The sequence below is a fragment of the Euprymna scolopes genome, chromosome 9 (assembly GCF_053919585.1).
Source record: "Euprymna scolopes isolate OS-2025 chromosome 9, ASM5391958v1, whole genome shotgun sequence".
NCBI classification, from domain to species: domain Eukaryota; kingdom Metazoa; phylum Mollusca; class Cephalopoda; order Sepiida; family Sepiolidae; genus Euprymna; species Euprymna scolopes.
The window spans coordinates 88,054,466-88,077,553 of record NC_136490.1 but is presented as its reverse complement, the minus strand read 5'-3'; the positions used below and the strand labels follow the sequence as shown (position 1 = coordinate 88,077,553).

General features: G+C 28.4%; 1 protein-coding gene across 2 annotated transcripts in view; it reads right to left on the bottom strand.

Moving 5' to 3' along the window:
- Nucleotides 1–1,608: 1,608 nt before the first annotated feature.
- LOC145284768 (uncharacterized) overlaps nt 1,609–23,088 on the bottom strand; it is a 187,481-nt gene continuing 166,001 nt past the window's right edge. For both annotated transcript variants that reach the window (XM_080133738.1, XM_080133737.1), the window contains one exon: nt 1,609–22,882. In XM_080133738.1, the coding sequence (XP_079989864.1) occupies nt 22,749–22,882 (134 nt within the window). In that variant the 3' untranslated portion in view covers nt 1,609–22,748. The remainder of the gene's footprint in view (nt 22,883–23,088) is intronic.

Sequence of the window (23,088 nt, the reverse complement as noted above, 5' to 3'; positions counted from 1 at the left end):
TTTACCAAAAAAATATTTAGGTTTGGCTATAAATTCCTAAACTCATTTCACCCTAAATAATTTAGGTGACTGAAATAGGAATCTAATTGAATCTTCAATTTCCGAAATAGTATGCGAGAATTCATTTTTCTTCGAGTTATATCGAATTCATTAATACGGACTTTAGAGGCTTTTTTCGTAATGTTACTGTAAAAATTATTTTTTATTGTTACAAATTACGATACTTTAAAAAAAGCAAAAATAAATTCTTGCGTTTTTTATTTACTACTGAAAACCATAACTTTAGTAAAGGTATTTTTTGTTTAAACAAAATAAAACATTTTCACTAAGAGTTAAGTAAAAATAATTAGTTCATTATATTCTGCGATCATTATTTGAAAAATACTGCAATTTTCATTAAAATTCGTTAATTTCCTGATTTTTGGTGAATTTTTAAGTAAAGGGAGGAGTCAAAATGTTTATACACTTTGAGCATCGGCATTCATTTTGCGACCACGTGTGGTTAATTTAAATTAAATTTCAATCACATGGTTACATTATCAATAATCATGTAATTAAACCCATTGAAAATTTATCGATATTGTAAACACATTCTGTTTACATTAAGCCTGTAGTGTTTTTTTAGTGATGCAATGTTGTCAACTGAGATTTAAAAAAACCCGCGAGATCAGGAGAATCCTACAATAAAAAAATTATAAATATAGTATATTCAATATATAAAATGTTCCGTGTTTTCTCACTATATGTTTCTGGAATTATATTGAAGTGGTTAGCTCCCCAGAAGGCTTACATATTTTATCAGCTAGTTTTGCCTGTTTTTTTCAGAGAGGGTATTTTTTTTTTTTTTGCAGGAAACAAATCATAAACTCAAACTTTTTATAATAAAAGTTAAATTGAAATATACTGCAAATTAAACATCACAATAATGGTGCAACATATTTTGAAATTAGAAAAATAAAAAACAAAAAAACTTTGTTTTAGCATAGCAAGCGACAACCTTTTTTTTTTGGCCTTATATAATAAAGAAAAGATGTGTAAATTAAAAAATTTGGAAGATAAACAAATGAATTATGTTTTTTTTTGTTTTTTTTTTTTTACTTATCGAGTTAACAGAAAATGAAATCTTTCGTCAATTCGTGGCTGTGAAATGAATCGAACCGGAAGTTCAGTTTAATCAACAGAACAGATTCGCAGTAACAGTTAAAAAAACATATTTATTTTATTTAATATTTTAATAATTTGCGAGGTAAATTTATTTTAATAACATAAAAACATACCTCGACTCTAAAGATGGGTTGTCTGAAAATTTCAAATAAATTGGTAACATAGAAATATGGTTTTATTCTTTTGTAACGAACCAAATTTACATTTTTATATATATAGATTAAGACTATCTCCCCCCCTACTTCTTCTCTTAATTTTTTTATGTCATTCAACTCCTTCCACTATTTTGCTTATTATTCACTTTTTTTTTTAATTATTTGTCCTTCCCCCACCATCTAGAACATTCATATACAGATGAATAAATATGCACAGTAATAAGCTAACATCAGTTTTCATAGTATACATGTTTGTTACACAGATCAACAAAAATAAAATAATCAAACAAAAAGTTTCTATTCGTTTATTCACTATATTTTACATCGCATTTTACTTAGACTGAAGATGGTAGCAAAAAAAAAAAAAGAAAAAAAAAAGAAAAAAAAAGGAAAAAGAAAAACAGAAAATGCTTTTTATGATAACAATGAAATCATTTCACTCTGGTAATCTCAAAATGTTCTGCAGCAGTTTCAGTCCATATAATAGTCAAATAGTGTCTTCAGCCAAAGTAGAATGAAAGGGAGAGGTGAGGTGGCCAACACACACACAAAGTCATCTGCTTTTTCATTCACACATACGCATACATACATGCAAAATACTATAATACTGTTAAGTACAATCAAATAACACCTGAAAAATACACTGTAGACAAATGCTTACACATCGTTTATCTAACAACTTGATAGCATTAAATAGCAAAGTCATTATTGGTGTTGATAATGATAGTAATAATAAGTGTTGCTTATTTTTTCTCTTAATAAAAATTTTAAAAAATTAGAAGGTGGGACTCAGATGGAAAGATTATAATGTCATGGGTTTTAGCTGAGTTATAATTGTCAACTAATGCTACTTTAAAAAGGGAATTAAATTTTGAAGAATAAAACAAAATAGCCTTATAGAAAAGGCAGATTCACTTATTTTGTACAAAAACACAGATCATACATGCATACAATGCACACTTTTACATGACTGTCATTTGAGTTTTCAAAAAGAAACCAGAAAGGAGGAAAAAGTTTGTTCTGCTGATTTATACACAAGTTGCCATTAGATCATCAGGTCATCAAAATGATAGTTTTTCACACCTTTTTTTGGTTTTATACAAACAGAGGAAAAAAGATTTAATATATTGAGACATGATTCTTTTAAGTTAATTATATTTCCAAGATGCAATAATATTGTCACATTTAAACTGAAGTTTATTTTGTCAGTTAAAATTTAATCATTGACCAACTTGGGCCTATCATCTATTTTACATGTAAGAAAAAAATTTATTGTGCGACATCTTTACTGAAATAATGTCTCATTTACTGCCTATGAAAATAAGAAAAGGATCATCAAAATCGATGATTTCCTATCATCATTTCCATAGTCATTTACATTGTCAAGACAAAGTCATTTGTCAGGGAAAAGAAAATCTACCTTAAAATTTAGTATGGTATGGTTGGCAGAAAGTGTTTTATAAAATTCATTTGAAAGAATTACTGTGATTTATTAGCTATGAAATTAACATTACAGAATATAATCGTTATTCAAACTTAACTTGAAAGCAGTTCATATTTTATCCATCACAGTTGTCTTTATAACAACAAAATATACAGATGGTATAGAAAATAGATGAAATTGTGTGCAAAAAGTTTAATTTCTAAAACTAGCTCGGGCATTTTTTATTCATTGAACTGATTTGTAAGAAGTAAAACAGTAAATGGTTAATATAACTATAGAACCTTTTTTTATGTAAACTGCAATTGAAAAGTAGTATTTTATCAACCCTATGAACAAATTTAACTAAAGATTCTTGGTTAATAACAGATTAAATGAATAAACTCAGAAGGTAGGTGTCTTTTTTTGTTTTTGTTTTTTACCCATCAAAATGGACATTGTAAAAATGTAAGCTAATCATAAAAAATTAGTCGAAAAGTAAAAAATTTATCCAAACCTTTAAAACTCAAGCAAAATGGCCAGACACTTTCAAATCATATTTTAGATACACTCCAATACAGAATCATATTTAGTTACGGTTCCAGCTGATCCTTACAGAAAGTCAAACCATAATATCATTTAAACATTTTTTTCTATTAGTCACAAAAAATTAAATTTCAGCATGGTCTTTTGAATAAAACCGAATTAGTTCAGTGCAATGTATATCATGCAAGTATATGTGTGTGTGTTTAACAATAGAAATTAATTTCTAATAGTATGTTATGCATTACATAGCTTTTGTTAATGCTATTGTTTTCAGGGATAATATTACCAAACAAATGCTTCAAACATTTTACCAAACAGCTTCCGTACATTTATATCTGATCTACCTCTGCATTCCATGTTTAAAAAGGATGTGTCCTCTATAGTATTAGACCTGACTGAATGGTTAATTGTAGGTATTGATCATTTCATACCCTCGAAAAAGTTTCAGCAAAAACCGAACAGCCAGCCATGGTTCTCTCCAGAATGTGCTGCTGCCATTGCGCACAGAAATCACTTTTTCCACTGCTTCAAACGTAATAGATGTATGGAAACTAAAGCCGTTTTCAGGTCTGCCAGCAACCATTGTAAGAAAGTAATAAGGAACGCAAGAAAGTTGTATGCTCAATCTGTTAAGTCCAAAGTAGCTGAGCAGAGGCTTGGTTCCCACCAGTTTTGGCAAATAGCAAACAGAATCCTGAACAGAAGCGTGTGCTCCATCCCAACTATTATCAATGGACCTGAGGTAATCTCGTCAGCATCAGACAAAGCCAAACTCTTTGTCAAGAACTTTGCAGCTAATTCTACCCTTTGCGACCAAGGTCGCCAACCCTCAATATTTCCTCCTGTATCAGAAAACACGCTATGTGATATACGTATATCTGTACATGATGTTGCCAAGCTAATCAAAAACCTCGATTCCAGTAAAGCAACTGGCCCTGACGGTATTCCAATTATAGTAATCAAAAAACTTCAATGTGAACTAGCGCCTATACTTACAAAACTGTTTAAACGTTGTCTTAAGGAGAATAGTTTCCCATCTCCCTGGAAAATCTCATCAGTATGCCCTGTATTTAAGAATTCAGGTGATCGCTCATCCCCCTCTCAGTACAGGCCAATAAGTCTCCTGTGCGTCATGAGTAAGTTGCTAGAATCTGTGTAAAATACAGAAGTAATCAAACATCTCAACAAAAATAACCTTCTTAGTGACACTCAATATGGTTTCTGTTCTGCTAGATCTACAGCAGATGTCCTTACAGTTATATCGCATAGGATTAGCAAATCCCTCGACGATGGCAATCTTTCTAGGGCAATTGCTCTTGACATATCTAAGGCCTTTGATAGGGTGTGGCATAAAGGTTTACTTCATAAGATCGCTAGCTATGGTATAGCTGGAAATGTCTTCTCAATTATTAAATCATTTCTTTCTGATAGGTTCATAAGAGTAGTAGTTGAGGGGCAAAAATCAGAAGCTCACAGTATTAATGCCGGTGTCCCTTAGGGGTCCATCCTGGGCCCAATTCTTTTCCTGATCTACATTAATGATCTTCCAAATCACATCCTTACATCATTTGTAGACATTTATGCTGACGACACTACCATTTATGGTACCACATCTAAGACAGTAAACGACCAAGTTCTCTCCAATTCTCTCTCCTCTGATCTTGAGCACGTAGTACAATGGGGAAAGGAGTGGCTAGTTACTTTTAATGCATCTAAAACCAAGCTTCTCTCTTTACATCATCAACATTCTAATCCACATTTGGCATCAATTGAAATGAATGGCTCTCGTCTTCAGGAGGCCTCAAGTTTTGACAAGCTTCTGGGCTTGACAATTACTCCTGATCTTAAATGGAACACGTACATCAAATCTGTTGCCAAGGCCGCTGGAAAAATGGTGGGATCTTTCTATCGATCCGGTAAATATCTCACTGCTGATGCTATTCTCTACCTATATAAGAGCCAGGTACGTCCAAGGATGGAATACTGTTGCCACATCTGGGCAGGAGCTGCTAGAAAGGACTTGTCCTGCCTTGAAAGAGTTCAAAATAGACTTCGTAGCCTCGTAGGAGATGTTGTTTTCTCCTCCTTGCAACCTCTATCTCACAGAAGAGATGTTGCGAGTTTGTCTCTGATGTATCGTTATTTTCATGGAAAGTGTTCGACTGAGCTTCAATCTATGGTTCCCCCTCGCCAAACTTTCACAAGAAACACTCATCTAGCTGTAAACACTATCAATAATTCCCCCCACTCTTTATCTGTGCCTAAACCTAATCGTAGATTCCATGAACAAAGCTTCTTTCTTAGAACTGCACGCCTGTGGAATTGTCTTCCGTTTTCCTGCTTTCCGGCTGACTACAATATGGTTGTGTTCAAGTCTAAAGTAAATAAGTTCTTGATGAGCCGTTCCATATAAGTTATCAAATTTATCAAATTTTCATTACTAATGATTACTAAATTGTCCAATTTCTACTGTACACTCTTTAACCCTTATCCTTGAGTGGCCTCTGGGCCTTGATAATGTGGTGAAGCCTATGTAAAAAAAAAAAAAAAAAAAAAAAAGATATATTTAGTCTGCACGGTTAAGATTAAACAAAGAATATTTTTGTTTGTATAAGAAATAAGAAAAATGAGGCTCATACAGGATCCAACACTGTGCCTCAGAAAAGGAGCCGTCTAATGTGGGTGTCATTTTTAACTGTCTGACTAACTATCCAATACATCTATAGAAAGTAATATTATTTGCACAACAATACCATCAATAAAAGCAGCAGCATAATGCATAGCATATATTCACATAATTACCATTAAAAAGGTGAAATAATTTTAAATGTTTCTGATTCTATTTCAACTGGCCTTGGCATCTATTAGTTTCTTACAAAGAAAAGATGAAATAATTAAAAACCAGCCAGAACCAAATTTTGTTATTGTTGGTATTTTAAAGTATAACTCAGCAAAAACAACATTAGGTGTCAGAGAGGAAAATGAAAGGTGGATATATGGGTAGGGTGTCATAGACTATAAGGACTTTGGCCAGTGTTCAGACAACAGATAAACCAAACATATTCATCCATTGTTCTTGAATTAGTTTCCCGTAACACAAAATTTTAAAAAGTGTTTTAAAATATAAATAAATATGAAGGTTTGTATACAATCATTTGTGAAATTCTGTTTATAGCATGCAAGCTATAATCTCAAGCATTCTTTTTTTTTTTTTTTTTTCCTTTTTGTTTTAAAAATAGTCTGCATTTGTAGAAATCAGAAACCAACAGAAGTTATTTAAAAAGTTTTTTGTCGTTTTTAAATAGACTCAACAAAACTTTCCTGTTAATGGGTGTGCATTTAAAGCCCACATAAAATGTAAAAATACAATTTTCATAGCATGGACAAATGTCTAGAAAATAAAACCTAAAAAGAAAAAGCACATACAAAAATAGCATATGTCTAAGATCCAAACTATTTTATTTAGTTTTTAAATAAACTAATTTATCTTAGCTCCTTGAGTGATGTTGATACAGTATTTCAGTATGTCAATTTCTATCATTACCTAGCTTCTACTGCTTAATAGCTAATATTAAGAAAATATTGGTGAAATTTCATGAAAAAAAATACACTATTTGTAATATAGTAAATATGATGGACGTATTTACATATCATTCTTATTGACAAAAACATAAAAGATATTTTTAACAAAAAATAATTTACTCTAACCTAATGCCGAATACTACTTATGTTTTTGTGGATTATCTAAAATATGTCACTTTTTCTTTTTAATATCTATTGTTTTTTTATGTTAATTTCTTTCAATTTATAAAATACATATCTGATTAAAAAGTTCTTTACACTTACGTGAAATTCAGATATAGATCTATTGCCTAAATAATGTGTATTCTGCATGTTCTCTTTTCACATGTTTCCATTTGTATGCGAACAAACTCTAAAAACAGTACCACTTTTTTAATAGTATATAGATGGTCTTTGATATGGAAAGTTAACCCCAAACAAAAAAATCGTTGTACAAATTGTAGTAGCAAAGTATACAGAAGAATAATAATCCATGAAAATTTTCTTCTATTCAAATGAATTTATAAATCATTGCATTATGTCTAAACTTTTACAGATTTCAAGAAGAGAACACAATGTTAGTTCATTTTGGTAGATTTTTCATGCATAAAAAATTTTAAAAAAATCTACATTACATTCAGCTGCTAGCTGAGGCTTGCCTTAGCAATCATTCGGGCAAACCAAGGGTTTACCTAACAGAACCAGACTCCGTGTTGAGATAAGGCCTGGTCCCAGTTATATCTAGGAGGTGCACCTTCGCAGGCATTACATCTTTTAGGAGATGTGGGGGTACTGACGGTCACCCAAGATGCATTTACCAAGGAATGATGATTAGTTTTATTAGCTATTTTGCATCCAACCAGAGAGTGCTCTCTTTAAACGAAGCTAATTTTATTCATCGACCACTTTTGTGCCACATCTTGTTGCAAATAAATAACCAGCTGTATTGTAAAAAATTTGCCATTATTTTGTTATGGACAGGTATTAACATTGAAACAATGACAAGAACTGATAATATAACTAACTTTATCTATCGATTGTGTATGTAACAAGACAAAATATCATTTTAAATGTGTGTGGGGGGGGAAGCGAGAGAGAGAGAAAATGATTTAAAAACTGCCTACATATTTTGAAAGCATTTTTTTAAGATGGACTCTAATTAGAAATAAATGTCCAAATCTTTCAAGAAAACACAGAAATCCTATTGTCACTACCACCAAAATTAAAAATGTTAACTCAAAGTAAGTATTGTAATTCTAAACATATTTCAATTCCATAAGAGTCCATATTTACTTGCCTCCCCATGTGGGCAGATTAGATACAAGGTCGGTTTTTAGTATTGAGAAATTCAGCCCCTCACTAACAAAAAAAGGACACTCTGGATTGAAACAAAAATTTCTCTCATTCTATGAGTCACTGACAGAGGGCAAAAAAGAACAATTAAATTTTGCACCTAATCAAAAGCTGTAAGAATGAAAACATTCTAATTTTAAATTATTGATCACCATTATTTGTAAAGGACCTTTCACAATCTACAATTGTATTACTCAACATAAATATTGATTCAAAATCAGTTTTTATAAATTCATCTTTCTTAATGGAAATAAATATTAAATAATTTTAAAATATATTAAGTACATATTTCCAGATTGAAATATTGTATATTTATTCATTGTTCATTTTGTTAAAATAAGTAAAAAAATTTTCTGTTGGTTTCCATGTAACAAATACAGATTACACACAAAAATATTTTTGTTTGTCTTTTTTTTCCTTTGTTTTTTTAAATAAAAAGTATATCACAAAATGTTTTTAAAAAGTCTTCTCCACCTCCAAAATAAAAGCAATGGAAGGTAAGAAAGAAAAAGACAACCAAAAACAGAGGGGAAAAATGAATAAAAACAATTAAAAAAAAGAATGGCAATCAAGATCATCACATGGTTATCCCTGCAGCTGTGTTAACAGAAGACAAAAGCAGGTGCTTGTGCCCTTCCGAATAAACAAACATGATGAACAATGACAGACAAAAAAGAGGGGGACAAACTAATCGTTTTACACATTGTTATATGATTAAATACAGATAGAAAAATAAAAGTCTCCATGTTAAAAATATAACTTGTTAATTCATTATACTAAACCAGTCAGTTGCTTACTTACAAAATATGGTAGTTGCATTAAGGCCAAATCCTGCAGCCAAACCATAGCAATTTGTTTTCAAAGCAAGTTTTGCAAGACAATAAAATAATTCAATTTTTGCATTATTATTTTTTTTTTTTTGATCTTCAATTATATATAATTATTTTTAATGAATTTTTCATGGAACCAGATATGTATATGCCCACAGTTATAAATCTATCGTTAGATATATGAGTATCTTTTTAATACTATTATGGCATCACCACACTATCACTGGGAAAATTTTGAAAGCACCATTTAATTTATTAAAAACAAAAACATAAAACATTCACATAATATTTTTTAATTCAATAAGAAAAAAATAAAGCGGGATTGAAGTACACTTTTTAATTTTTTTTTTTTTTAATTCTTGAATTACTTTTATTTTAACCTTTAATCTTTGAAAAATAGAAATCTAAACAATAATTATTCTTAAGTGTCTAGAGGTTTTAAGATAAGCAAATGCTTAAAAATTGAAGATAAATTATAATAAGAGTACATAACATTAGTTCAATAAAGTTTCAATATCCTTGTTTTAAATGATATGAATGCATATTTAAAAAAGGAAAACATTTTAAATATTTTTTAGTTTTTCTTAAAAGGTTTTGAAATATTTAATACACTATTTTTATTTGAAAACTATAATTTGTTCATAATACTCGTTCTGCTAACCTTCTGATATGATACTTAAAAATTATTTGCTAAAACTCAGTTTGTTTGAAAAGTAGTGTTGTTTAGATTAACAATGTAATGAAAAAGAAGGTTCAAAGAGTAAAAAGACGATTTTAAAATCCACAAATGTTGGCTGTATATGCTTAGATTGGTATTAAAAAAAGTGAAGGTTTATCCTAATCATAAAATCAAATCTTTAATAGTTTAAATGTAGATTCAGAAATGTTTGTAATTGTTATAATTAAAATTGGTTGAGCTTAATTTTTCATTTTAGCTTAGAAACTAAAAATAAAAAGCAGGTAAACTTAATTCTGTCAGTAAAATATAAGGAGATTGAACAAAAATGGAGAGAATCAAATATTTATAATACAAATCTTAAATTGTAAAATATAGATAAACCAGCATTATTATTTCCTTTATATTTAAATGTGGGTCTGGTCCTTAATAGTAAATGCCACTTTTTTAAGAAGTTTTAACTAGAGCAGGGGCACCATTTATCAAGGCCCAACAGCCACTCAAGAATAAGGGTTAATGAGTGCCAAATGGCCAGTGAAATAACACTGATGATCAGCAATGGTGGAACTTGAGTAAAGTTGGATTATTTAAGAGAACATCTCAACAAGATCTTGTTTAAATCTAACTGGAAAAATTGTCTGGAAAGCAACCTTGTAGTATTGTGTGTCCACAAATGGATAATTCTGGGAAAGATTGGACAACCGACACTACACAAACTTATGGTAAACACACTTGTTAAAATCAGAGTATGCTTTTATTTGTCCTAAGAAACCATCCTCCCAAATAAGTTATCGTGTAGCACCTGAGATTCCTCTAACAACTTTGCTGCAGTGGGAAGCAGGTAAATAGATTGGTTTTATTGAGGGGGGGGTTTCCTTAAAGTATCAACCAAACAAATTCTAAGATAATTAAGTTTTTGTATGTTAATTTTTTTTTAATTTTGTGTAATTTTAAAATTACACATACTGTTTTAATTATATATAGTATTTGTTTATTTATGATTTAAAAAATAATATCAAAGAACATTTTTTTTTTAATAAAATACCTTATTTTCCATAAATTCTTTATTAAAATGTTCCAAGTTCATTATTTTTTTTAGTTTTAATTCAATTGTTGTAAGTGTAATAGAATTAGTACTATTTATATAGGGTGTATGATATCAATTCTGGTGAGCTGGGGTATTTTTGATGGTTGGTAACATCCATCAACAAAAAGAAACATCAACCAAACTAAATTGTTTTCAGTCGCCAAGAAATTGTAACAAGAAACTAAAGTTGAAATATAAATGTTTAATTAGATCATAATATAAATTAAAACAAAAACAACATTTTGAAAAATATCTTTGATATCTTTTATCATAAATAAACACATACTATTTACAAATAAAGATTTTTTTTAAAATCCGGTTCACATATAAAAGTTATATCCCTTTGAATTCGTTTGGCTAATACTTTAAGAAATAGCATAGTCTTTGAGGTATAAGGTAAAGTCAGCCCTTTCTCAACAAGATATTTCTATTCATGATGTCTCACTTTGCGGAGTCTATTTCCTATTCTAATTCTAAGAAGCAAAACATTTTGTATCCTTAAACAAAGTCAATATTTATTATAAAAGAAGAAAGATTTATATATAAATAAACCAAATTAATAATGTAACCGTTTAAATTCTCTTACAGACAAAATATAACTAGAGATCAAACAAGAATTGATGCAAAAGTGTAAAATGGTGTATTATAATTGGATATAAATTTAAGTATCTGAGAAGGGAAGGTGTCAATTTGATTTAAAATGTATATAAAGTCATAAATCATAAAAAAAAACAATGATGTCTTTATATAGGATGTTAATTTATAGATTGTTTTAAAAAACATAAGTAAATTTAATAAAAAATTTTGTATACATGTAAGAATTCCAAAGTCCAAATTCAAAAATCGATATTAATGCAGAATATACACTAAAATAAAAAAAATAATGTTAGGTAAAGTAAATTACATTTATTACTTTCATAAAATCTAGCCATTTTTAAGTAACTGAAAGGAGCATAGGTACTTTATATAATCAACTAAAAAGTAAGAAATTTTTTTAATGTTGTATTAATATTTTAAACAACATATTACACAATGAATGCTTACTTTTATACGATAGCCAAATGTTGCTATGTTTTATTAAGCAAATGAAATTGTATTTACTTTTCATTGTCTCAGACTTTTTGTTTTCAAATTCAATATAATGTAAAAAAAATTCTAATTTTTAATCAATGAATAACATTCTTAAAGTATATATATGTCAAATAAAATATTACTTTTGTAAAGATATTTTTGGGACAAGAAGAAATTATCTGCATACTGCTTGTAAATAGATAATCATTTAAATAGATTGAAAGTTAATAAAAGTGAATGTGTTAGACATTGTAAGCTTTAATTAATAAGAATGCCTACTTTACAAAAGTTATCAAAAACTATATGTATTTGTTAACTTTTCAATTTCATAGAAAATGAGTTTTTGAGAATATGAATCAATAAACAAAAATTAAGATCAATCAAATTGAGTCGAAAAATTCTTTGCTTTAATGTATGTTAATTTTATGCAGAAGAGATTTTGCAATTTGGAAATAATTTGGCTCAATTGTTTTTTTTTTTAGGGGGGGGTATTTAACTTATGCAGAACAGATTTCAGAATTAGCATTTTAGTCAACAAATAAATTGGAATTTTAGTCAATAAATAAATTAGCATTTTGTACACAAACTACATTGATGTATTCATAAATCTAATAAGTTATCTTCTCATTGCATAATGTATAGTTATATTGATATAAGCCAAAAAAATTCATTTTTAGGTCATCATATACAAATAAATAATTTTAAAAATGAAATAGTAGTATTTAATAATTGATAAATTAATAGTAAAGTAAAAAGTACTTTTTGATTATTTTTGCATGAATAAGGATGTTCAGAAAAATTCTAAGCCTCACACATGAAGCTAAATATTTTTGTTGTGTAAAATTATAAAACTAGAAAATCTAAGCAGGAATCCCAAGAATGTTGTCATCATAGCAAAATCTGAAAAAGGTTGATAGTTCTAAGAGGCTTCTACTTAGACTAACTGTAAGAATTTATTACAGAGATAGATACCTCACGACAAACTGGGGTTCATCATTTCAAACCTGAATTAAAGCAACAGAAATATTCTTGATCTCCACACAAAAAAAAAAAATTGAAGCAGGCAGCATCTATTGTCAATATAACTTCAATATCATGATGGACTATCTGGAGAAAGTGTAAAATGATTACTGGGCAGTGTTGTGTATCAATATTAAGAAAACTCAAGGAAGCAATCCAGATGAAATGTAGATAAAAGTTTGCTTTAGGATAATATGTTCAGGTTGCTGTAGCTGGAACAGCTAATTATAGAGTTAAATTATTACTTTGTCCAACTCATAAACTAATATTCCATCTAGATGGTCATTATTTTGAAAAATGATGTTGAGATTATACGTGTAAACGTTTTCGGAAAATGAAGATGCCACCTTCTATGGTAGGATTGCAATGTTAAAGCATTCGTGTCAAGAGGAGGAGGGGAAAGTCATATTGAAAAATAGTGAAAAACTGTCTTATTTTTTTAACTACTTCTGATTGAGGCTTAGAAGTTTTTGAACAAACCTTATGAATCTGTTTTACATTCTTCATGTCAGTTTAGGCAGGATTTCAACACTTAACACAAACCATGATGTTACTAAAAATAGCAAGGAACTTACAAGGAAAGCCATAAAATAAAATTTTTGTTCCAAAGGAATGAGAGAAGAGAGATTAAATAAAAGTTTTGTAACAACATATAAAATCCCAGAGGAAAGTGCAAAATTATATTTAAGTGTTGTTTATACTCTATTGTCATTGTTGTGATAAATGTCTTTATAATAAAATTAGAAAATATGAAACATCTTGATTGATGAATACACTAATTTAAGAACTTATCAAAAGCTCAACTTCTTGTATGATTGAATATTAATATCTATATACTACAAATATTTTTACTTTTCACATTACTTTTAATAAATAGCATATACAATTTAAAAACAAATGCAGATAGGAAAAGCATATAACAGAATTGTGGGAACAAGTTGAACATAAAATGTTTACAAAAAAAGTACACTGAAATATACTCAGAAATTTGATAAAATCAACTTTTTAATGTATAAAAATAAATAAAAATTGTTTTTAATAACTAAATGTTGTAAACTTAAGTTGTAATCATAGAAATTTTGAAGTTTTTAATTCAATTGAATTAAATACTTTTATAAACGATAATGTTTTTAATGATATTGGTCAAATATAATTTGTTTTAGTAAATATTTTTAATCTATATAAAGATGTGCAAGGGAGTTACTTTAATACTAAAATGAAGTTTTATATTGGACTAGCAGAGGTACCCGGCGTTGCTCGGGTGTTTAGAGGTGTGTGTGCTCAAAAAAAAAGAATAAAACTTCTTGTTTGTGTCGAGGGGGGGGGGTAAAAAAAAGGTTTTGGTAGGTAAGTAGGAAGGATCGAACCCAAACCTTGAAGCAAAGTTGGAAAATAAAGTGTGAAAAAAAACGTGCGACGTTAACCGCTTGGCCAGCAAGAAATAGTAACGGAAAGATGTTTGAATTTATTTAAGTATTAAGAATTAGCAGGTGCCCATACTTAATGAGGTCAACTTTCACTGTGGGGCAGTTTTTTTATTTACTGCGGGGCAGTTTTTTTTGTTTTCCCAAGATGTTGGGTGGGGCAGCTCCCCATAAAAAAGGGATTGTCCAAATTGAATAGCAATTGTCTGATATAAGGAGAAACTCCGCATTGATCAAAGCTGATTGCTTTTGGACGTTCCCGGCGATTGCGCCGAACAATGTGTTAAGTGTTGAATTAGTTTCGCTTTTATACGAAAAAGTCGAATCAACACACGACGATCCGAAAATGTGGAATACTTAGCTTTTCAAAATTGGGCAACTTAAATAGACAGGCGACCCCCATTGTTAACTCATAGATATTATGATTTAGACGTGATATAAACAGTTATAAGAAGGAGTGAGCTGACCGATCACTTCCCGGAAAAAAGCCTTTGGCGGACATACACAAAAACGCACAAACAAACACACATTTTCACTTTTATATATATAGATTACTAGTAAAAAGATCTTTAAAAAAATTTAATTGAGAAACTACAATTTATAAATGTACTTTTTTCTAATAAAATATTTAAAGAAAAAATCCAGTTGTTAAAATATACTAAAAGTATAATCTGAACCAATAAAAAAAATACTTAGAACCAAAATGTTCATAATATCATATGAATGGTGCATTGACTGTGTGTGAGGGTTGATAATATTGGAGTATACATTCATTTTACATTGGATTAAATCAGAAATAAGGAAAATATATCTGATTTAAAACAATGATACGTAGAATCGAAAAAGGTATTTTTTAAAGCAAAAAGCAATGTTTCATAAAGTTTCTTGTTCTGTTCAACCAATTATGACATGTATTATGCTTGATATTTAAAATAAAAAATATTCTACAATAAAGTCAATAGTTCATGTATATTTCAGATTGTTTTCATTAGTACCAATTTTCCAGATTATAAAATATATTTTAATTACATGTTTAATTTTTAGCGGGCATCTGAGGGGTGGTATGTCTCAAAGATTCTATCATCACCTTGTAATTTTTTTATTTAACATTTAGAAGGAGAGGGAGTATGTATCATGCATGCTTACCAAATATTGTTTTTTTTTTTAAACAAACTTCTTTGCAATTTAATAATTGCAAAAAAATAAAAATAAAAAATGTGAAAATTCTTTAATAATTTGATTTTAAATTACTGCAAAAGAAAAGAAAGCACATAAATTGAACAACTTGGTTAACAATTCAATAAAAATGTCTTCTTTTAGGTACTATTTAAAAAGTTGGCTTGTCATACATATACAATGACAACTTTTAACGTTTTATATTTTTCTTATTAGTTTTTCACAAGTGATTATACATTTACTTATCCAATTAAATTTTTGTAAAGGATGGTGAGTGTGGATCTTGATGAGTGCTTGCTTTTTTGGATATCAAACAGAAGAAGGGGGCATTTTCCTTTTTCTAATTTATTAATTTTAGATTAAATTGTCATCAAATAGTAATCTGCTGAAATTTTTTTTTACAAAAAATTTGAATAATATTTAAAGAATTTGAAGAAACCTTTGAGAAAAATTAACTTTTACACTAAACTTACATAAGAAACTGTTAAAAATAGAACAATTTCTATCAAAATATTTTTTGTAATCAGAAAATTTGTTTACTTTTTAAAAATTGGAAAAAAAAAATCAGAATTAAAAATTTTAGAAGAAGGAGGGTCAACACTGATGCTTAAGTCAATATCTGTAAAATTAAAAAATTAAAGAAAACAAATTTAGAGAAAAAAATTAATTTATAAGACGTTAAATAAATATGATCTTACTTGAAATCCGAGATGAATAACAAAATAATATTTACATTCTTAAAAAAAATATAAATTTCTGTAGAAGTAGTAACAATGTTTGCAACAGTAAACCAGTGTTTATAATTTTCGTAATATACATCTTCAGAAAAGTAAAAACTTATCCATTAATTCGCATCAATTTTGAAGCAGGTGTTTAACTTTATTCAACTTATGCAAACAATAGAAATGTTGATTCTCTCATTCACTCATATTTCATTGTGAAATTTATGTAAATTTAACCAAATTAGATGACAATTTTGTTTTACTGCTTTCCTTTAAGATTTATTCATGAAAAAAACAAACATCAATACTTATAACTTATTAAGCAAAACAAGTTAAGAAATCAATATGCTAATTAGCCTAATCTTTCACTCTATGAATCATGATTTTTTTTAGTGAGATAGATATATATATATATATACTAGCAAAGAGACTTGACGTTGCCTGGGATTGAATGAGGATCAAGAAATGTTCACTTTCTTATAGTTTTATTATCAGTGAAATCGCCCAGTTTTCAATCAAATCAATTTATTGGCTGCTCTAGTTGGGGACTCATTGCGGTATACCAGGAGCAAGCTTCACATGTTCCCGTACTGAATTAGTTACAATACATTGTAGTCTACATTGCACTGTGTATTTTATAAAATTAATCTTATATAATGGTTTCAATTAAAAGTTTAAAATGCAAAAGTCGAGTATCATGGTTCAATTGTGCTCTAAACAGAGACATTCATTTTGAATGCGTGTCTGTCATATCAAAGAACCTACTGTTGATTTTATAAAATTATGTTTACATAATGGCTTGAATTAAGTTTAAAATACAAAAGTCAAGTATCATGGTTCAATTGTGCTCTATACAGAAACATTCATTTCAAACACATTCCCGTCTTATCAAAGAAGCTACTGTTGATTTTATACACTGGGCCTTTCTGCTTGTGCAGTAATAAAACTTCCCGAATGCAATTGTGATGTTAGGCTGTTCAAGGTGTTAACTTTAGTCAAAATCAGACATCCTCCTTCAATCGGATTTTTTTGATTATCGATTTTCAATATTTATGAGAGCCATTCGGATACAAAACCTATCTAAGAACACTCCACACAAATGTCTTGAAATTTCAAAAAATTGGTCCAGCTATTTGGAGTTTATAGGGAACGAACTCACACACACAAAGTCCCTTTTATAATGTTGAATTGAGTATTATAATGTAGTTGATAGATTAAGTCAACGGTGTAAATAATATAATACATTATTTCTTAATGCTTAACATTTTTTTTTAATAAAATCATCTAAAATAAGAGGAAAACAAAGTAGGAATGATTGTAACAACTATGGTTACAGACCGACATATTATCTTCATTATAATATATATTAGTAATGATTAATAAAGTGAATATACAGGAGTTTATAATAGACTTTTTCTTCTGTACTATTCTTGTTGTACTGTAAAAAATTTCACTTGATGCTGATATATTGTTTCCACAAATTATAATAATTGATTCTTAATAATAAAATACACTATTTCTGCTGGGTTAATCAGTTTTATGGCATGCCACCCTTATTTAAGAATATTTAATGTCAAAGCAGAATACTTATTGTAAAATATTTAATGAACACAACATGCTATTTTATTCATAACTGAGTAGAGAGGATTTTGTAACTTTCTGAATGGTTTTATAACATAAATGAATGTAATAGACTTGATTCAAACTCTACTAAGCCAATTCCATAGTCATCATCAATATCCATTACTTCACATCCACAGTATTTCTGTTTTACTAAATCTATCTGTTAAAAATAAATACAATTATTCACTCAGTAAATTATATTTAGATGAAAAGAAATTTATGATATTTGGGCTTTATAAAATACTGTCTGAATATAAAATTGATGTATGAAAAAAAGAAATTAACTATTTTCTTTTTTGCACATGCTTGTTTCCAGAATTTTGTTTACAAATAAATGGTATATTGAATTAAAGTTTAAGAGACATAGAGAACAAGACAGTTTCAACAAAATAAAATGATAAAGTGACAAAAGTATTTGATTGCAAATTACAAATAAAATGTAATTTGTATTTAAATTCACTACATCTAAATGGGGTGATTATCAAATCATTACAGTGAACTGTTAGATACACAGTAGCATTCCTAAACACACACACAGAAGACAAGCACAACAAACAAGAAGTATAAATTACTATTTCAAATTAAAATTCTACTATTAAGTAATATTAACAACAGTATCACTTAAAATCTATTTCTTGCATTCTTTAAACTGGTTTTATAATTCTTGACAGCAGCTTAAAAGAATAAGAGAATCATAATTTTAAATATGTTATAATTATTACTGTTTTGTAAATTATTTTTACAATTAGCAAACCCCTTTTAAATTATGAACTAGAAATTCATATGGAAATTGCTCCAGACAAGACATGAATCCATTTGATGTAACAAGATAAAAAAAATAAATAAATACTACCTCAAGGTCAAAAACTTACTAACAATAAGTGTTAAATGGAATAAATTCTGACCTTGTAAACAGTAATTCTTCCCTCATTGTCAGAAACATCGCTCATGCAATGTGAGGACAAAAGGACAAAATAATGGAAGCAAGAGTTACAAGGCTGCCAAAAGTAAACTCAAGATCCCCTTTCTACTAGTTGTATAAATTATCAACTAACTAATGATGTAAGTTGAATAGATAATCAATGAAAAATTTACAAAACAAACAAAATACTACATTAACATTAACCAAGATATAAAGTCTATCTTAAAAAATATAATAATAATAATTTATACTTTGTTTTATACAACTATATTCATTTTTCGACCAAGAAGAATAATAATACCAACTTTTTAACATGTCTTTTAAAAGACATGAGTAATTTATAATGATAATTGCAATGTGTTTAAACTAATAAACACAATACAAATAAGAAAAATAGTAACTTATATCTTTTTCGTCATTACAAATAATCTATTTGAAGTTAAGAATTGGATATAAATTTTTGAATATAACATTGGCATGTTTTGTAATAGTAACTGATAATATGTCACTTAAAACTAAGGACGGATCCTTCAAATGGACATTAAAGATGATTTGCAATAAAAATAAATATAAAGTTAACTATATTTTTCTTTTGAACTTTGTTACTTTCAATTATCATAATGAAAGAGCGTAATCATAAAATTTACTATACATGAAAAGAAACAAGAATAAAACCTGGAGAATGAAAACAAAGGTTGTATTACATATTGCACACACACATTAAATAAATTATTCAAATAAACTATTTAAAACCATTAATATCACAGTTTATGTCCATTTCTTTATTCTGTAAATAATATGGATGGTTCAATCCTATGAGACTATATACAAAAAAAAAATTATATTTTTGTCTTTTAATAATTTCAATCAGGTGAAATTGATATTTATAATGGGCTGTAAAAGTAATCAAGTACTATATTTACTTGTGTCATGTTTTTAACTTGTTTTTCTAGTAAATAAACTATGTGACAGTATTTTTCAACTATGTTGACAATATTGTTTTCACAAGAGTAAAAGATAATTGTATGTTTCAATGAAAAATATCAATAAGTGTTTATCAAAAACAAAAAAAGAAAATTAACAGCAATTAAAGATTATGACATTTTATAATTACTTCCCAAATCAGAATCAAGCCAAACAAAATGTATTGCCAAAACTCATAATCTTTGTAAGTTTAGTTGATAGCAGCAACTTGACTTACTAAACATATTATCAGATCTAAAATCCATCATGTTCAAATACTGTGCAGATATAAGAAAGTATCTTTTAAAGACAAGTGACAGCAGTGAGTAAACCGTGGAAAATATTTTTAAATGTTGGTAGAACTGGTTTAAAACTCAACACTGAGCCAAATAAGGTCTTTCAGAAATTAACCAAAATATATAATCATTTAATGGATGTGTTCATCAGAATCAGCGCAAATTACTTTTACTTTTTTTTGAAGCATTCAAATTTAATTACTTTGAAAAATTAAAAGGAACCATTTTAAAATTAGTAAATTTCCAGAATGAACACAATGAAATGATACTAAAATGGAATAATTTCTTCAGACTAAAATCATTAAAGATGAATAAACAAAAAACATTAAAAAGAAACAGGTAGAGAACAATTCCATAACTATTTATCACAAAAGTTCAAATTTTATTGAAGATACGCCCTTTCTGCCTTAATTATAAATATTAAAAAAAAATGGAAGATCTAGTTTTCAAAAAGTGATACCTTATTTCAGAAACAGAAATTGAATTTTTATATAAGAGCAGAGAGAATATTAATGCAAGTCATTTTGGAAAGAAGGTGGAAAGATGAAAATAATTTATTAAAATGGCAAAATTAAATGATAGAGAATTAATAAAGAGGAAGGGTGGGTAAAAATTCTCATTACTTCTGATTTATATTTCTAAGTTTAGAACTAAGTCTCCAAAATTTATGCAATCTACTTCAATTGATATCAACTGAATTCTGAAATGGTGATCTTATAATCAATCTGTTATCACACAATCTTAGCAATAATCTACAAGATTTTTTTCAATCGTAATAAACAATTTATTCGGAAATATTAAATTTATTTCGATATAAGAGGATAAAAATCCCAACACAGAATATCTTTTGTACTTGACCTCAGCCATGACATGCTCTCAGAAGATTTATATAGAAATAACTATCCTGTGTAATTAGAAAAAAAAAATCGGAAAAATAAATGACTAAGCACATGAAAACTATTGTAAAATCAACAAATAATTAATCAGGTTTGTAACAATGTTTCAAAAAATCAGTAATGACACCATTAATACTGTAACAAAAAACTCTACAAAACTATACCAAAAAATGTTAACTCTAAGTGCAAAAGAAATAGTTAGGGCCAGTTTTCTAAGAATTATATTGAATTTAGTCTTACCAATACTAAAGAAATATGAAAAAGGCAATAGGCACTTAAACAATAATAAAATGCTACAAGATGAAACAATACAAATTAGCTAATAGTCTACACTTAGCCACAGTAGTTAGTCTGTTAAATCCATAAGAATAAATTTAGGAAACTGCCTATGCTGCATCACTATTTATATGGCTTGATTCAATATTTACAATATTAGCAAAGGCCAATTTTATTTCTTGTAGATCTTTAAAATCTTGATTAATAATAGCAGTTGACAAGGTTATCTTGATAATTTGGAAATTGAAGTCTCCCTTTGTAGATGATAGAGAAATATGAAAAAATTAAAAAAAAAAAAAACGCTTTTCATTAAAAGTGAAAGATGAATGGACATAAAAATTTCAAACGAATGAAATATACCACAAAAGTTAAGGTTCAAATATTTTACAGAATTTTTTTCTTTTTTAATATTCATCTCTAAAAGAACTTAGGATGATTCTGGACGATTAAGATTATCATGGCATTAAAAACATCTTTATCACATGTTCCTCTCTATCATGGATGATACATAAGTTGAGGGTAATAAGGTTTTTAGATTTTTGAAAATGGTGGCATTTGCTGAAGAACTCCATCTAAATAAGTTGCAAGTAAAAAAAAAAGTAGTTATAACTTCAGTTCAAGGAGGTTGAAAAGATGTATTTAAGAAAACATACCTAAAAACTGATAGCAACTAAAATATCACAGTGCTTTGCTGCATTTGGGAAACACTAGTTTTCTTACCAGGCAAACAGAGCACTATACAGTTGTGATGACCCAATTTTTACATCACAGTAACAAAACATTTTCATCCAATGACATTAATACACATATACAAACTTATTCTGTAGAGATTGAACTTTTGCAATGTACAAAATAGATATGTAATTAAATATCAAATGGACTTACTATTTGCTATTCTTTTACATTATATATATGTACATTAGCCACTGAGAAAACTGAAGCATTAATGTATACACTTAAAAAATGTTTAATGTAATTTTAAGTTGCTTTTGCTAGGATAAGTAGATTGTCAATAGTTTCATGGATTTGAGAATCATCATGAAACCATGTTTCCCTTGTTAAAAGCCAACTTAGATATAAAAAAAAAATGGATGAGCTTGTAATGAACATACATATTTCCTTTTAATGTATAAAATACATATAACTAAAATGGTTTAGATGAAAAAGAATACCTATAGACGGCTATTAATAAATGAACAAATTATGAAGGTAGAAAGAAAAAACATGGGAAAGACAAGACAAACTCTCTGGCAATGGTGAAAGAAAAACTTTAGCACCATTAACTTTCAATCTTTTGGTGTTTCTTTTTCTTTGTATTTCCTCACAGCCAAATGTTGCATGGTTTCTGTTGATTTCACAGTAAACATTCTGCCATTTTTATTCATTCCTCATGAAGAGAGCATGCCAAGTGGCAGACATCAACCAGCAAATATCCCATCAACTGGTTCAACTGTCAAAAACAGTTGCTTGTAAAAAGTAATACCATTCTTATCAAGAGATGAGGGAAATTTGCTCACAGAAACATTATATAAAAGTTGTTGCACATGTGAACAGAATGTTCTTAGAATTATGGTTGTTGTTGTTGTTGCTGCTGCTGCTGCTGGTGCAGCTGGTTATTATCATTGTTGTTGTTATTATTGTTAAGATTCATGGTGTGGTTAGAGTTGTTACCCCTCAAAAGAGAATCCAGAAGAGAAAGCACTGAAAAGAAAGGAAAAAAACATCTTTATTTATATAAAGTTATGTGCTTTATATGTACAAAATTTACTTCTAAATTAATTAACCATTATGAATTTGAGAAAACAACTGCTAGGAATAAGAGGTTCTAATGGTGGGCTATATTTAGTTTAATTCAGCTACATGAAAAGGAGTAAAAAGAGGGAGTAATCCTGAATGAAAATTTGGAT